Here is an 18,743-nt window from a genome sequence, read left to right on the forward strand (position 1 = left end):
TTTGACACCAGCTTTACAAATTTCTATAAATCTGAACAGCCATGAACTGATACTCTGTAATCAGAACATTCTCACTTTAAATTTTGCCTGACAATGATGGTGGAAGAACTCTGGTCTGGAGTAAATGGTAGAAGAGAAGAAATGGATAATTTGGACAGGACTGAAGTGGCTGGTGGAAGAGTATATATGAGATATTCTGGCCTGGTGGTAATGGTGTGGATGGTGGAAGAGTAGCAATGGAGAATTCAGCAGGCAATTACTCAAAAACAAACAACAATTTCTAGCACAGAACCAGAGACATAGATAACATCTCTGACAGAACAAGTAGCATTATAAAAATACATTTGGGCAACACTTTTGGATATAATACAGTGACCGATATCAAATATATAATGTCACCTAATTATTTACTTTTGTATGTTAACCCATTGCTTCATGAGCATTTTGTGAAAAATGGCTGTTTTCATTGAAAAGTCTCCCGTTACAAGTTCAAATTGCTATAATACTATAAAAACTGCTTCAACACTAATCAAACTTGGCACAAATGTTGACTGAACCATTGTCCTTGCAACAACATGCTCAGACTTAAATTTTCTGTTACCATGGCAACGAGGGGACATCTCAAAATTGCCAAAAATCACTATTTTGCGTTGATTTTTTCCATCAAAATTGATTTCAAAGTGCTGCAACTTATCAATGGATTGAGATAGAGTCAAATGCTTTTCAGCGTTGGTTACACGTTACCTTATGATCAATCTGGGGTCATTTACAGCCTCTCACAAGTCCAAAATTTTCTTGGCGATGAGGGGGACTCCGCCCCCCTTCAAACCCCCCAAAACAGAAGGGGGCACATCCCCCTTCTGGCAACCCCATGATGTATCTTTTGGTTGGGGGGCCGCGCCGAAAAAGAGGTCAATTTTTTTAACAACATTTCTCAAACAAAAACAAGTGTTTGGGGCCTAAATAAGGCATTTTTTCATCATTTGAGACAACAAAAAGGGGGGGGGGGTGAAAAAGGCGTTAAAAGGCGTGTATATGAAGTAATGGGTTAATTGAATGGCAGAAAAAAAGTTTCTCATATGTGTATAGTTGCTATAATTTCATATGTATGAGTATTTTATTAGACATGTCTAATGAGACTAATCACTTGCCACTCATCTGTGACTTCAAATCTGATATAAGATATTTGATTCAATTTCTATATGAGGATACTATCTTGCTAAATAAAGTTCTATGATTGCTGGCAGCAACAAATTCTACCCATGCCACCAGTGCAGACTAAGATCAGCTGGCACATCTGTTCGCTATTTAGTCAGTACTTATTTAGGAATGTTCTCTCAAAAAAGGTGAATGGTTTTGCCCAAATTTAAAGATTGACAAGTCTTTTTAAGTTATTTAGCAAGGTCAATAAAGTGTCCTTGAAGGGCATTTGTTTACTGGTGTACATGCATGCTCCTTTATTAAACAATGGCTATTATGTGCCACTGAGGTCTCCCTTTTCCAGCACAACTGGAAGGTTACTCATCAGACCTTTATGATAACATGGATTATAAATTGTATGTATTTGAATTATGGGAAAAGTAAGAAAACCTAATATTTGTATTAATTAAACACTGAACATTACTAGAACATAAGATAACAGATTTAATTGTTTGTTCAGCATGAGATAATCATGACTACAAGAACAGAGATGTAGAAACCTGTATGATTCTCTGGGCAAGCTGTTGCTGTTCAATGATCCTAATTTATGGATTCTGTATAGTGTATATGGAGTAAAACTTACCATAACATACCATTTAATCACTTCAAATTGACTTCACAGCTATATAAATATGCTAATACTGTGTAAAGGTAGCAGCGTAGGTTATTTCTTTATTGTAGTTTGATATTTTATATGGCTATTAAAATGTCTATCTTGCTTTGTCAATGAAATATAATTTTCCCTTGGTCAAGAGTCAAGGTTCTCTTCTTGGTAGATGAATTAGTCACAATATTTCATAATTATTTTAACAAAATATAAATACAGGTATTTTCATAACGTGATACATCCCTCAATATTAAGAGTGCCATTAAGGACACAGAGCAAGAAATGCACTTTTCGTTTCCTCATCTATGATGCGAACTTCATCACTGTTGAAAAAGTGGCATCATTCAATAGTGTCACAATTTGGGCTGTTAAGTTGGTAAATGGCAGTGCGATGAGCAGGGGTATAGCTGTTAAGTTGGTAAATGGCAGCCCAATGAGCATGGGTAAAGGTGTTAAGTTGGTAAATTGCAGCCCAATGAGCAGGGGTCACACTGTTAGTTGGTAAATGGCAGGCCATTGAGCAGGGGTAAAGCTGTTAAGTTGGTAAATAGCAGACCTGAATGAGCAGGGGTAAAACTGTTAAGTTGGTAAATGGCAGTGCGACGAGCAGAGGTAAAGCTGTTAAGTTGATTAATGACAGCCCAATGAGCAGGGGACACACTGTTAAGTGGGTTACCACATTCAGTTTATATTTTTACAAAAACATATGGCTGCTTTATAATTAACCTACTCCAAACAAAATTCAGACAAAAGTGTAATTATTCTTAATTTGTTAAATGTCATTGTTTCATGATGTCAGTTTATCATCAACATGATTTAGTAAATTATCATGTATCAGCTGACATCATTACTGACTTTAAATACCTTACAATAATCTTAAGAGGATCACAAAAATGCAAAAGAGTGTAAAGATTTTCATTCCTACATAATATCTTACATTAATATGTTAAATCTCACCTAGTTTAACTGTCAGTTTGATAACAAAAATGCACTCTGTATACATTTTTTTATTGTCGGCCTACTTACACTTATATAGATCTTTGAAAAAGGAATGATAATTTTACAGCCTGATGTAATAGCATAAAATATGATCTATTTTTATTTCTTAACCACTTTATAATGTGTACAGATTTTCTTTTACATTGTATAAAGATGCATAAACAATAAATATAATGATATTTCTTTTTAGAAATTTCTCCACTGTTTCAGACTGGTGAATTATTACCAGAACCTTTTGCACCAAGTTCAGTATCTAATAAACAAACTTATCAGGATTTTATAAAGAAACTAAATCCCAATTTGTTTGTTTCAAAAGTCAGCGATGAAAGAGGCTATATTTCCGGGGTATTTTTATTTTTGAAAGAAGAGAAGGCTTATTTCTTAAAGTAAAGTAGAAGGGTATTAAATATCAGTAAGAAAGATCTTCATGTAAAATAAATTACCAAGACTTATTTTTGGCTTGCCTACATTATACTACAGGGGATTTTAGCCCCCTACCAAATTATATGTGATTGCATGAGTTTTGAATAATCTGACTGATGAGTTAAATACAATGTTTGCTATGAAGTCTTACCAGATAAATATCCATCAACAGGTCCCTGACTGTAAAACAACAACTCATGGTGAATTCTTTCAGGTTCCGAAATACTGTCCTGCCATAAAGCTTGATCTGAAATAATTAAACAGCAAATAGTCCAGTAGTCTATTTTTTTAATTGAAAAGTACATAATCTCACTGTTTGAACCAGTAAAATAAAATAAAACAAACTCTGAATTGAGAGGCCATTGGTAAAGCAAATTGTCACCTCTTCACAACAACAAGTTTATTTAATCCTAAAGTAATATTTTACAAAAAAAACTTCTCTGTAGAGGCAACACCTGTTAGCATTAACCAAATCTTTGCCTACCAAAGGGTGTTGCTCTACAGAGGTTGTACCGTGTATATTTTTTCCAGTCCTTTACATTGAAAGATCAAGTAAAATTGATAGCCCCATCATTGGGTTTCATTTAAGTCATATTGATAATGTGCAAGACATATGGTGACTTTTCACTGTTGCCTTTAATAGCTTAGGCATCAGAATTACAGCCATCGTTTCTCCTAAGTTGTGTGATTGTAAGAGGCGACTTAAAAGATTTGAATTATTGTAGTCTATGCATATCTATAAGCTTCAGCAGGTGAGATGGTTTTGATCTCTGGTGTTGCTTTTATTTTGTAACACCCGGAGCTAGTCAAAACCATCTTTCCTGTTTCTGCGCCACATGACCTTACTTGTGTTGGTGTACCGTAAAACCAAATCAAATAAAAAATATGGTGACTTTCCAGATTTACTGATGGAGGAAGATCTCAGTGCCCCTATGCATAAAATATTTCAGGTTCATGTAGGTACCCAAGTAGAACCACCAACATTTTGTATGCCAGCTTGATTATAGCTTTTCTACTCCAGAAGGAATCTGGTCTCTCGCAGGATTGAAGACTATCTGGTTTAAAATGACTAAAATATTGGAGATGTAAATATTATCAAGCAAATGGCAGACTAGAGTTGAAGATTTCATCTAGTGATGTCTTAAACTCTTAAAGCTGTTTCACTATTAATATTGAGACACATTTGATGTTAATATGTGGTTTAATATCACTGACAATGTTATATTTGTGAGGTTAATAAATAGTAAATGAATGGTTAATTGAAATAGATTTCACGGGCACATTTATTTATCATAATTATAAAATGTAAGAGAAAATGTTTATTTATCAGACATCAAAAAATATTTTCAGTGTCATTCCTTCTGCAGGACGAGTAGCTTCTAAATCCAATGTGCAGGCAACATTTTTCTACTCACCCTGCATGGAGTTCTCTTAAACTCTACTTGTAATTACGAGCAAACGAGTAGAATTTTCGATCTCTGCTTATATCATGTTATATAATATTTCATTTTTGAATACAGGCAAAATTCATTTGACTGTCACATTTTTCATAACTATTATGTGTCTCGTAACCCACAATGATATACCAATAAACAAGAGTTTCAGATGATTTATCAACAGTCAACATTTAAACTATGTAATCACATATCAATTAACATCAATTGAGGAAGTGTCCATTTAATGACCACTACATCTGTCATGATAAATTAACTAACACCATTTAACATCAACTACTAAAACCTCAATCTTCATAATTAACCTCTGTACATATGTAAAATGTACCAGAAAATATGTGACAAAATTAAATTCCCATTATTTTTTCATGTCTTGCGATGATAAGATATGTGTAAAATAAATATAACTTTGGCATGAATTCGGTATAATTAATGACAGCTGTCTTTTAGATCATTTATTATTATGTTTTTACATTAACTTGATTTCATTTCTAAATATGCAGTTGAATACATTGAATAACTATAAAAAAAAATTTCAAGTGAAACGTGAATATTAAGTTTTAAAATTTATATTTTTAGATCACTTTTAATACGATAGTAAATAATGTTTGAAAAGAATTCTCATTATGATTTTTGAGTTACCAGTTTCATTTTTTTTCTTACATATTAAGGTGGTGGAAAATTTCAACATCACTAATCAAATGCAAAAGAACGTAATGTTTGCGTGCAAGTGCATATGTAAATAACAATAACCATAATATGTTTTTTATTATATTACTTAGAATAAACATCTGCAAGAACTTCCTTAATGTGACATGAAATTTAGGATGTTAAATTATCAAACTGTCATCTTCAGTGTCCTTTCATTATTATCAGAAAGAATTTGTATATAAACAATAATTTTTACACTCATTGCTCAATACTGGCTGGTTTCCAGGAAAAGTGTGTCTTGAAGCTTATTAGTAGGCAATTGAACTAAAATAAATATGTAGGTCCTGATGAAAATCATTGTTATGGTCGAAACTTATAATAGACATTAAATTATTTTAGCCTACCTAAGGTGGTGGTGACATGTTGTTACTCTTTACTTCATTCTTTCCTGACTTCAATTTAAAATAAGTTTGTATCAACTAAATACCAACATTAAATGCAATTTAATCATTTTTTCACCAGTTACATAACTTTTCTAAAAAAGCATTATTGTAATCGTTGTACTTTTACAATTACAATATGCTCTTTTTAAAAAGTTATGTTCATCTGCCAATGAGTATAATGGTTTTAATATTTTTCGTTTTATCAAATAAAACTTTGAAATATAAAGAAATGATAAATAATGCTCTTTATGCTATATATACACATTAAATTACTCTGTGATTATTTTTGAACCAGTATAAAGGGTCCATTGAAAAAAAAAAGCTTCTTTTTTCCCCCGAAAAGAATATGACCCAAATATTTGTTATAAAAACATACCCTTGGATCTTCATGTGCTTAAGTTTGGTTTGGTTTAGTTCATAAATTTCTTTGAAGTTTATAATCTATGGTTTTGTTTGTGACTTATAATGTGTATTTAAGTTTTGTTTAATCATGGATTTCTTTAATAATAAATTTATTAAAGCTGGACATACAAATTACAATGTATACATGTGGTTTAATTAGGTAAAAAATTGATGTAGAGTTTGGTAACGTTAATTAAACATTGACAAATTAATGAGTTACTTATACTGAACATTGGTATTACAAATAACATAAATAATCTATGCCTGATGAGTATGAATTTGTGCAGTCAATGACCATAAACTTATTTATAAATATTTGTTTTATACTTATATTGTGATACCCTGTATCAATAAAATATTTCGGATTCTCAGCTTACAGAAGAAGTTTTCTATATATGTACTACATTACATAATTGTATCTGGTTTTATGATACCCCCCTACACCCCCCCCCCCAGCACCCATCCCACACACAAACCAAATCCACCCACCCACACCTGATGTTCATTGTCATTAACTGATTAACTAATGAGATGGTAGAGACTGGATTGCTTTTAAATATTCTTTTAAATTTGTGTCTTATATTTTTACAATGAAAGTATACAAATCAATCTTGAGCACCTGGTTTACAATATATATTAAACCTGATAACAATTCATAAATAATATATTCAGTAGGACAAAATTCAAATCTGTTATGAAAAAACACTCTACTTTTTGTTCTCTCAATATTTGTTTACATTTTATGACAAGTGTTTCATTTTTTACCTGACGCTGAGCTCATACTCCTTTCTAAATCGTCGAAAAAAGCACGAAAACATTCAAATTAGCGAATAAATTTCCACATTTTATATCCGAAAATATCACAATTTATTTCCACAGAACATAAACGTTGTAAATAAATCCTAAACTTTTAACATTGACAGACCAAGCGTGTCACTCTCAAAATAGTGGAAACTGTCACCGGTCAGATAAGCTAGAATGAACGTACTCCGATACGCTTTAACGATTTATTGAGTCAGTCCTTTTATATAGCGTTTTAGCAAATAATAACGAGTGTGTACAAATCAAAACTGTAAATACTTGACAAGATTACGGCATTCAAAATCTTGCACAATTTTCACACGTTCGTCTTTCTGAAAAACGCCGACTTACCGCTATTTGCGGGTCATTGAACGCGGTAACAACGATGCGAGCGCACGTGCAAAATGTCCCGCACGTGTTTCTGGGTTAATGCTGATTTCTGAAGCACAGAATTTTGAATCGCTTTCAAATGTAAAGGCCTGTTTTAAACGTAAAAACCATGTGAGAATGTCTTTATTGTGCTGTAATATATATTATACAACATTGACATGTGTATAGGGATTCCAAAAAGTCACCTTTTGTCACTTTTTATTTAGATCTGCTTTGGCTATGTCCTCATTTCTATGTAAACGGGATTTTTAGCAATCAAACCTAATGTTACGAAGCATATATTACATTGTAATAAAAGTCTCTGTTTTGAGTGATTAGATCTACATGTTTCCATTTAAAACAAAAAACAAAACAAACAAAAACAAAAAATAACGCTATTTGACCGAGATGCATGTTTTCATGATACTATTAAATTTTCTTGATTTTGACATATTTTGATAATGCCTTAGGAAAAGTTAATTTTGCTAGTTGTGGACAATGCAAACGTGGTTGCCTCCCTTTCCAACATACTTGTCATCTCGATAGACCCGTTGAAGTCCAGAAAGTAGTTCTTTTAGATTTTGAAGTGGCCTAATTTAAGTAATCTCTAGCTTGATTGGTCATAATTAAAGTGTATTTATTACATCTACTTTGAAAGTTGTTTTTGTGTATACTCCAGAAACTCATTTATTGGCGGAAGGATTAAAGATGATGTACTACCCACTACTAGTCAGGAGTTTTCAAAGTGGTGAATTTAAAGTGTTACAACATAACAAAGATTTCTGAAAAAAGTAGATGGCTTGGGCCTCATTTGACTAAGATAGTGTTGATGTTTAAAGCTGAAGACAGAATATAATTCACCAAGAATGGTGGAATGCAGAATTAAGTCTCAAATGTGTCTGATTTACTATAGAACAAAGAATGCGAAATTCACTTGCCCGAGACCATTATTGTATTGTAACATTGCCCGCGATTGGCTGCAAAAAGTGCAGGGAAACCCGTAAGATTCAAAGGAACATCAACTGATTGGATGAAAATGTAAAGGTTGACAATTTCTTATTTGGATATTTGCAACTGATGTATGGTGATGTATGGAAGTCCTATGATAAGCAGAAAATTTTAGAGAAAGGTTGGGTTCTCATCTTAGGGGACGTTTTGCGAAAAAATTAAATCGGCCAACACAACCCCCTAAAAGGCTTATCACCGTTGGTTGTGTGAGATTTACTGCATTCCATGATGCGATCAAGTGGGTTTTATTGCGACAAATCCCCTTAAAAGGCTTATCACCGTTTTTGGTTCTAGTTTGGAGGGTGTCCGTTAAACAATAATTTAAAGCCCAAAGCCTTAACCAAATCAATATGACAGCGAGATTTCCGAGTGGCATGGTCGTTTTCTGGGCCAGCGATTTGTTCTTTCTGTATATAAATGATCATAAAAAAACACCTTTTTTCTAGTCAAACGTTTTAACACCATTTGTCTGATTATTTTGCAGATTCGATTTTGTACAAGAAGATTCATTCCTACACAGTATAAAGCCCAAACGCCTAACCCAATTGATATGTCCGCGTAGCATGGTCGTTGTCTGGACCGGAAATTTCTTCATTCTGTATATAAAGTCAATAATTTTTCGAAAGAAAAAAGCATTTTCTCGAACAAATCGTTTAAACATCATTTGCCAGATTTATTTGCAGATGCGATGTTGTAAAAGTTTTGAGTGCCATTCCTACACAGTATAAACTTAAGAGCCCTAACACAATAAATATGTCCGTGAGATTTCCGCGTGGCATGATCGTTATTTGGGCCGGCAATTAATTCTTTCTGTATATAAATAATTGTAAAAACCACCATTTTTTTTAGCCAACCATTTAAAGACCATTTGTCTTATTCATTTGCAATTTCAATTTTATACAAGTTTTGTGGGTCATCGAATCCACATTGGAATCAGACAAATGGTCTTTAAACGGTTGGCTCTGGAATATGGTGTATTTTCCGAAGATTTATACAATTTATATAAAGAACAAATCGCCGGTCCAAAAATGACCATGCCATGCGGAAATCTCACGGACATATTTCTTGGGTTAGGGCTTTGGGCTTTATGCTGTTTAAAGAAGACCCTCCAAATTTGTACAAAATCGAATCCGCATTGGAATCAGACAAATGGTCTTTAAACGGTTGGCACTGGAATATGGTGTATTTTTCGAAAATCTATACAATTTATATAGAGAAAGAACAAATCGCCGGTCCAAAAAAAGACCATGCCATGCGGAAATCTCACGGACATATTTCTTGGGTTAGGGCTTTGGGCTTTATGTTGTTTAAAGAAGACCCTCCAAATTTGTACAAAATCGAATCCGCATTGGAATCAGACAAATGGTCTTTAAACGGTTGGCTCTGGAATATGGTGTATTTTCCGAAGATTTATACAATTTATATAAAGAACAAATCGCCGGTCCAAAAATGACCATGCCATGCGGAAATCTCACGGACATATTTCTTGGGTTAGGGCTTTGGGCTTTATGCTGTTTAAAGAAGACCCTCCAAATTTGTACAAAATCGAATCCGCATTGGAATCAGACAAATGGTCTTTAAACGGTTGGCTCTGGAATATGATGTATTTTCCGAAAATTTATACAATTTATATAGAGAAAGAACAAATCGCCGGTCCTAAAAAAGACAATGCCATGCGGAAATCTCACGGACATATTTCTTGGGTTAGGGCTCGCGGCTTTATATTGTGCAAAGAAGACCCTCCAAACTTGTACAAAATCGAATCCGCGTTGGAATCAGACAAATGGTGCTGAAATGATTGGCTCAAGAAATTGAGTACATATAGCGTTCATTTTATAATAACTGACTGTGCATGACCTCAAATCCTATAAGAAAGTTCCCTAAAGTACGTTTATTTGTCACACTAAACATACTTTCATTTTTATAAAGTATCGAAATAATGTAAATCAGTTTTAGAAGGATGTTGTCTCAAAGATGTTGCTTTTACTGCCAATTTACGGTTATAGAGAGAAAGAAAAGCAAATCGTCAGTCCAAAAAATGACCATGCCACGCGGAAATCTCCCGGACATATTTCTTGGGGTAGGGCTTTGGGCCTTTTATTGTGCAAAGAAGACCCTCCAAACAAGTAGAAAATCGAATCCGCATCAGAATCAGAAAAATGGTTTTGAAACGGTTGGCTAAGGAAAATGGTGTTATTTATATAATTTATATAGAGAAAGAACAAATCGCCGAAACAAAAAATGAACATGCCACGCGGAAATCTCTAGGGCCTATTGCTTGGGTTAGGGCTTTGGGCTTTATACTGTGCAAAGAATATCCCCCAAACTTGTACAAAATCGAATTCGCATTGTAATCGGACAAATGGTATTTAAACGGTTGGCTTAGGAAAATGGTGTTTTTTTTAAATAATTTATATACACAAAGAACAAATGGCCGTAACTAAAACTATAATTTATATAGAGAAAGAACAAATCGCCGAAACAAAATATGAACATGCCACGCGGAAATCTCTAGGGCCTATTGCTTGGGTTAGGGTTTTGGGCTTTATACTGTGCAAATAATATCCCCCAAACTTGTACAAAATCGAATCCGTATTGGAATCAGACAAATGGTGTTTAAACGGTTAACACTAGAATATGGTGTATTTTTCGAAAATGTATACAATTTAAATAGAGAAAGAACAAATCGCCGGTCTAAAAAATGACCATGCCATGCGGAAATCTCACGGACATATTTCTTGGGTTAGGGCTTTGGGCTTTATGTTGTTTAAAGAAGACCCTCCAAATTTGTACAAAATCGAATCCGCATTGGAATCAGACAAATGGTCTTTAAACGGTTGGCTCTGGAATATGATATATTTTCCGAAAATCTATACAATTTATATAGAGAAAGAACAAATCGCCGGTCCTAAAAAAGACAATGCCATGCGGAAATCTCACGGACATATTTCTTGGGTTAGGGCTCGCGGCTTTATATTGTGCAAAGAAGACCCTCCAAACTTGTACAAAATCGAATCCGTGTTGGAATCAGACAAATGGTGCTGAAATGATTGGCTCAAGAAATTGAGTACCTATAGCGTTCATTTTATAATAACTGACTGTGCATGACCTCAAATCCTATAAGAAAGTTCCCTCAAGTACGTTTATTTGTCACACTAAACATACTTTCATTTTTATAAAGTATCGAAATAATGTAAATCAGTTTTAGAAGGATGTTGTCTCAAAGATGTTGCTTTTACTGCCAATTTACGGTTATAGAGAGAAAGAAAAGCAAATCGACAGTCCAAAAAATGACCATGCCACGCGGAAATATCCCGGACATATTTCTTGGGGTAGGGCTTTGGGCCTTTTATTGTGCAAAGAAGACCCTCCAAACATGTACAAAATCGAATCCGCATCAGAATCAGAAAAATGGTTTTGAAACGGTTGGCTAAGGAAAATGGTGTTATTTATATAATTTATATAGAGAAAGAACAAATCGCCGAAACAAAAAATGAACATGCCACGCGGAAATCTCTAGGGCCTATTGCTTGGGTTAGGGCTTTGGGCTTTATACTGTGCAAAGAATATCCCCCAAACTTGTACAAAATCGAATTCGCATTGTAATCAGACAAATGGTATTTAAACGGTTGGCTTAGGAAAATGGTGTTTTTTTTATAATTTATATACACAAAGAACAAATCGCCGTAACTAAAAACGACCATGCCACGCGGAAATCTCTAGGACATATTGCTTGGGTTAGGGCTTAGGGCCTTATAGTGTGTTAAGAAGACCCTCCAAACGTGTACAAAATCGAATCCGGATTGGAATCAGACAAATGGTGTTAAAACAATTGGCTCTGGAAAATGGTGTATATTCCGAAGATTTATTACAATTTACATACAGAAAGAACAAATCGCCGGTGCATAAAAACGAACATGCCATGCGGAAATCTCACGGACATATTTCTTGGGTTAGGGCTTTGGGCTTTATGTTGTTTAAAGTAGACCCTCCAAATTTGTACAAAATCGAATCCGCATTGGAATCAGACAAATGGTCTTTAAACGGTTGGCACTGGAATATGGTGTATTTTTCGAAAATCTATACAATTTATATAGAGAAAGAACAAATCGCCGGTCCAAAAAAAGACCATGCCATGCGGAAATCTCACGGACATATTTCTTGGGTTAGGGCTTTGGGCTTTATGTTGTTTAAAGAAGACCCTCCAAATTTGTACAAAATCGAATCCGCATTGGAATCAGACAAATGGTCTTTAAACGGTTGGCTCTGGAATATGGTGTATTTTCCGAAAATTTATACAATTTATATAGAGAAAGAACAAATCGCCGGTCCAAAAAAAGACCATGCCATGCGGAAATCTCACGGACATATTTCTTGGGTTAGGGCTTGGGCTTTATGCTGTTAAAGAAGGTACAAAATCGAATCCGCATTGGAATCAGACAAATGGTCTTTAAACGGTTGGCTCTGGAATATGGTGTATTTTTCGAAAATTTATACAATTTATATAAAGAACAAATCGCCTCCTAAAAAAACAATGCATGCGGAAATACGGACATATTTCTTGGGTTATCCGGCTTTATATGTTGCAAAGAATCAACCCTCCAAACTTGTACAAAATCGAATCCGCGTTGGAATCAGACAAATGGTGCTGAAATGATTGGCTCAAGAAATTGAGTACATATAGCGTTCATTTTATAATAACCCAGCAAACAAAAGACGTTGTACCAACGTTGTACTGACGTTAGACCCTGACGTTGGGTAAACGTTGGCAGAAGGTTGGATTTGAAAGTTTTTTAGACGTCAGAATCCGACGTCTATACAACGTCATAAAATGACCCTTATCCAACCTTATCTGACCATAATCCAACCTTTTCTGACCATTATCTGACCATAATACAACCTTTTCTGACCATTATCTGACCATAATCCAACCTTTTCTGACCATTATCCAACCTTTTCTGACCATTATCTGACCATAATCCAACCTTATCTGACCATGATTTAACCTCCTTTCAAACTTTTTTGGAATATGATTTTTTTTCATTTAAGCTCATTAATAGGGTAAACAAATAAGCATTCTTATAATTTTAACAATTTATTTGCAATACGAATTACATGTACAAAACAAAAAATGCGGTACTATACCAAATGTAACATTAACATAATGTATTATGAAACTATTAAACTTGACAGTATGCACGTAAATAACGCCTCATATATTAAATAATCATGTTTTAAATATACATAATTCTTCATAAACATTAACACTGACATTTTTATGGTTAACATTCATGCATGTTTTTCTTATATCACCAAGGCTTATTTCCGACTGACCGATCAGGAACCAACCTGAGGTTGGGATTTTCAAATCATCTATCCAACTCACTGATTGTATATTTTTCTTTGTACTTTTTATCTGAATGTTAAATGGAACAATATTGTGAATATTTTGACATTACTACAAATAGCAATGTTCATATATCTTAATTAGCATTCTTCTTTCGTCCACCTCCACTATGGTGATCTGGGGCATACTTTAAAGTTTAAGCATATCATAATCTGAACCTTTACCGTCTCCAACCTGAGATATAATCATTCACACTATCTGAAATTTAAAAATAAATCAAATAATGACTTACAATTGCAAGAAATAAATCACTTTTACATATTACAAATAAATGAAATTCTGACAAAACTCTCCAGCTACTTTAACAAAAGAGGCTTATTTTTTTTACTTTAATTTAAACCATGTAGTTTCATATACCTAGATATCATTAGATTTTGATAAAAATGGCTTCGTGATCAATGTTATATTTTGAAATATACCTGTCACAAAAACTTGTGTGTTTTTCTTCTTCTTTTCCTCTTAATAATTTCATCTTCCTCCTCTTAACTTCCGACAGTTGTTGAATTATCATAATTTTCACAATATCTAATATTCACTGAAAGACAAAACAATATTATGATTATCAAAGCACGTTTACGCAAAAAACCTGATAATTATTTTTATTAAGTATGACCTGAAAATTTAGTAAGAAATTACGATTTTTGCCTGCGCAAAATTTAATATGAAAATGATATTTTTTATATTTATTATAATTTATATAAATGCTACAACATCAAAGAAATTAACATGTTACTGTCATTTTTATAGATATAATCTCTGCCCAGCATGATCCGATCTGCTAAGAGTATAAAGGACAGACTGGCGTTTTATGATTTGAGCATATAACTTGTTTCACTATATTTGATAAGCAGGCTAATTAACAAACTATTATGTTTATTGATTTATAACCTTGATAATGTGTTTACTGACTGATACTATGATGTCTTATTACATTAATGAAAAGATAAGTAGTCGAAAACAATGTGGTTTCAGATATATCTTACCAAAGATGTATCATTTACATGTATATAGAAAATTATGCTCATCAATATAGAAACATGTGGTGAAGACCCTGCTCATGTAAATGGTAAAGTGAAATTCTCTTAGCCAATTTTTCCAATTGATTTCTGAGTATATTTTAGTTTTGATTTGCAACAAAACAACTACACAGACATCGAAAAATCAAACTGTGCTTGATGATCAATTACCCATACAGTTATCTGATACGTTTGCCTGACCTTTTACTATTTGTTGGAATATACAAAGTTTGTCTGTCAAACCCGTCGTTTTTGTCCGCCCAAATTCAGTTTTGAATTTCAAATCCGATAAAGACTCCAATTCGAATTTACTAGAATTATGTTACCCACTATTTAATGAAGCCCACAAAAATGATTTTACAACTATCATGTTAATTTTAATTAAACAATTCTTTGAACTAGTTCGAGAGATAAGTTATTAATTAAAAGGAAAACTAGAGCAAATATATATTATACTGATTGCGGCACCGTTTACCGAGCGCCACTTATCGAATATCGACTGCGTGCACCTCAAATACTATAAGAAAGTTACCCCTAGTCCGACGGTACGTTTCGTTGGGTTTTGTCACACTAAACATACTTTCATTTTTATAAAGTATCGAAATAATGTAAATCTTAGAAGGATCAAAGATGTTGCTTTTTACTGCCAATTTACGGTTATAGAGAGAGAAAAAAGCAAATCGACAGTCCAAAAAATGACCATTTCACGCGGAAATATCCCGGACATATTTCTTGGGGTAGGGCTTTGGGCCTTTTATTGTGCAAAGAAGACCCTCCAAACATGTACAAAATCGAATCCGCATCAGAATCAGAAAAATGGTTTGGAAAAGGGTGGCTAAGGAAAATGGTGTTATTTATATAATTTATATAATGAAAGAAAAAATCGCAGAAATAAAATATGAACATGCCACGCGGAAATCTCTAGGGCCTATTGCTTGGGTTAGGGCTTTGGCTTTATACTGTGCAAAGAATATCCCCCAAACTTGTACAAAATCGAATTCGCATTGTAATCAGACAAATGGTATTTAAACGGTTGGCTTAGGAAAATGGTGTTTTTTTTTATAATTTATATACACAAAGAACAAATCGCCGTAACTAAAAACGACCATGCCACGCGGAAATCTCTAGGACATATTGCTTGGGTAAGGGCTTAGGTAACGGTTGGCACTGGAATATGGTGTATTGTTCGAAAATCTATACAATTTATATAGAGAAAGAACAAATCGCCGGTCAAAAAAAAAGACCATGCCATGCGGAAATATCCCGGACATATTTCTTGGGGTAGGGATTTGGGCCTTTTATTGTGCAAAGAAGACCCTCCAAACATGTACAAAATCGAATCCGCATCAGAATCAGAAAATTGGTTTTGAAACGGTTGGCTAAGGAAAATGGTGTTATTTATATGATTTATATAGAGAAAGAACAAATCGCCGAAACAAAAAATGAACATGCCACGCGGAAATCTCTAGGGCCTATTGCTTGGGTTAGGTCTTTGGGCTTTATACTGTGCAAAGAATATCCCCAAACTTCTACAAAATCGAATTCGCATTGTAATCAGACAAATGGTTGTTTAAACGGTTGGCTTAGGAAAAATAGTGTTTTTTTTATAATTTATATACACAAAGAACAAATCGCCGTAACTAAAAAACGACCATGCCACGCGGAAATCTCTAGGACATATTGCTTGGGTTAGGGCTTAGGCCTTATAGTGTGCTAAGAAGACCCTCCAAACGTGTACAAAATCGAATCCGGATTGGAATCAGAAACATGGTGTTAAAGAAAAAAAAAAAAAAAAAAAAAAAAAAAAAAAAAAAAAAAAACAAATTGGCTCTGGAAAATGGTCGTATATATTCCGAAGATTTATACAATTTAACATACAGAAAGAACAAATCGCCGGTTGCATAAAAACGAACATGCCATGCGGAAATCTCACGGACATATTCTGGGTTAGGGCTTTGGGCTTTATGTTGTTTAAAGTAGACCCTCCAATTTGGTACAAATCGAATTCGCATTGTAATCAGAATAATGGTATTTTAAACGGTTTGGCTTAGGAAAAAAGGTGTTTTTTTTTTATTAATTTATATACACCAAAGAACAAATCGCCGTAACTAAAAACGACCATGCCACGCGGAAATCTCTACGGACATATTGCTTGGGTAAGGGCTTAGGTAGAACGGTTGGCACTGGAATATGGTGTATTTTTTGAAAATCTATACAATTTATATAGAGAAAGAACAAAATCGGCCGGTCCCCAAAAAAAGACCATGCCATGCGGAAATCTCCACGGACATATTTCTTGGGTTAGGGCTTTGGGCTTTATGTTGTTTAAAGAAGAACCCTCCAAATGTGTTACAAAATCGAATCCGCATTGGAATCAGACAAATGGTCTTTAAACGGTTGGCTCTGGAATATTATGTATTTTCCGAAGATTTATACAATTTACATACAGAAAGAACAAATCGCCGGTGCCATAAAAACGAACATGACATGCGGAAAATCTCACGGACATATTTCTTGGGTTAGGGCTTTGGGCTTTTATGATGTTTTACAGAAGACCCTCCAATTTGTACAAAATTCGAATCCGCATTGGAATCAGACAAATTGGTCTTTAAACGGTTGGCTCTGGAATATGGTTTGTAATTCCTAAGATTTATACAATTTTAACATACAGAAAGAACAAATCGGGCCGGTGCATAAAAAAACATCCATGCGGAAATCTTCACGGAAACATATTTCTTGGGTTAGGGCTTTGGGCTTTATGTTGTTTAAAGAAGACCCTCCAAATTTGTGCAAAATCGAATCCGCATTGGAATCAGACACAAATGGTCTTTAAACGGTTGGCACTGGAATATGGTGTATTTTTCGAAAATCTATACAATTTATATAGAGAAAGAACAAATCGCCGGTCAAAAAAAAGACCATGCCATGCGGAAATCTCACGGACATATTTCTTGGGTTAGGGCTTTGGCTTTATGTTGTTTTAAAGAAGACCCTCCAAATTTGTACCCAAAATCGAATCCGCATTGGAATCAGACCAAAGAAATGGTCTTTAAACGGTTGGCTCTGGAATTATGGGTGTATTTCCGAAGATTTATACAATTTATATAAAGAACAAATCGCCGGTCCAAAAATGACCATGCCATGCGGAAAATCTCACGGACATATTTCTTGGGTTAGGCTTTGGGCTTTTATGCTGTTTAAAGAAGACCCCTCCAAAAAAAATTTTGTTACAAAATCGAATCCCCGCATTGGAATCAGACAAATGGTCTTTAAACGGTTGGCACTGGAATATGGTGGTATTTTTCGAAAATCTATACAATTTTATATAGATAAAGAACAAATCGCCGGTCCCAAAAAAAAGACCATGCCATGCGGAAATCTCACGGACATATTTCTTGGGGTAGGGCTTTGGGCTTTATGTTGTTTAAAGAAGACCCTCCCAAATTTGTAACAAAATCGGATCCGGCATTGGGAAATCCGACAATATGGTCTTTTAAACGGGTTGGCTCTGGGAATATGCTGTATTTTTCCGAAGATTTATTTACCAAAATTTATATAAAGAACAAAATTGCCGGTCAAAAATGGACCATGCCATGCGGAAATCTCACGGGACTATTTTTTCTTTGGTTTAGGGCTTTGGGCTTTATGCTGTTTAAAGAAGGACCCTCCAAATTTTTGTACCCCAAAATCAATCCGCATTAGAATCAGACAAATGGTCTTTAACGGGTTGGGCACTGGATATATGGGTGTATTTTTTCGAAAAAATCTATACCCAATTTATTTTATAAGAGAAAAAGAAACAAATCGCCGGTCCCAAAAAAAGACCTGGCCATGCGGAAAAATCTCACGGACATATTTCTTGGGTTAAGAAGGCTTTTGGGCTTTATGTTTTAAAGAAGACCCTCCAAATTTTTTGCCCAAAAAACGGAAACCCCATTTTAAAAATCAGGAAAAAATGGTCTT

The 18,743-nt window shown here is 34.3% G+C and overlaps 1 protein-coding gene across 1 annotated transcript in view; it reads right to left on the reverse strand.

The window, feature by feature from the left end:
- The window catches only part of LOC132737478 (microtubule-associated protein futsch-like), an 85,199-nt gene extending 78,024 nt beyond the window's left edge, over positions 1–7,175 (reverse strand). The window contains 2 exon segments of the mRNA XM_060724772.1: positions 3,381–3,476; positions 6,945–7,175. Of these exon segments, the coding sequence (XP_060580755.1) occupies positions 3,381–3,476; positions 6,945–6,960 (112 nt within the window). The 5' untranslated portion in view covers positions 6,961–7,175.
- Positions 7,176–18,743: the final 11,568 nt, after the last annotated feature.

Source organism: Ruditapes philippinarum, unplaced genomic scaffold (genome assembly GCF_026571515.1).
Source record: "Ruditapes philippinarum isolate M1 unplaced genomic scaffold, ASM2657151v2 ctg1195_1_1_1_1, whole genome shotgun sequence".
In the NCBI taxonomy this organism is placed as follows: domain Eukaryota; kingdom Metazoa; phylum Mollusca; class Bivalvia; order Venerida; family Veneridae; genus Ruditapes; species Ruditapes philippinarum.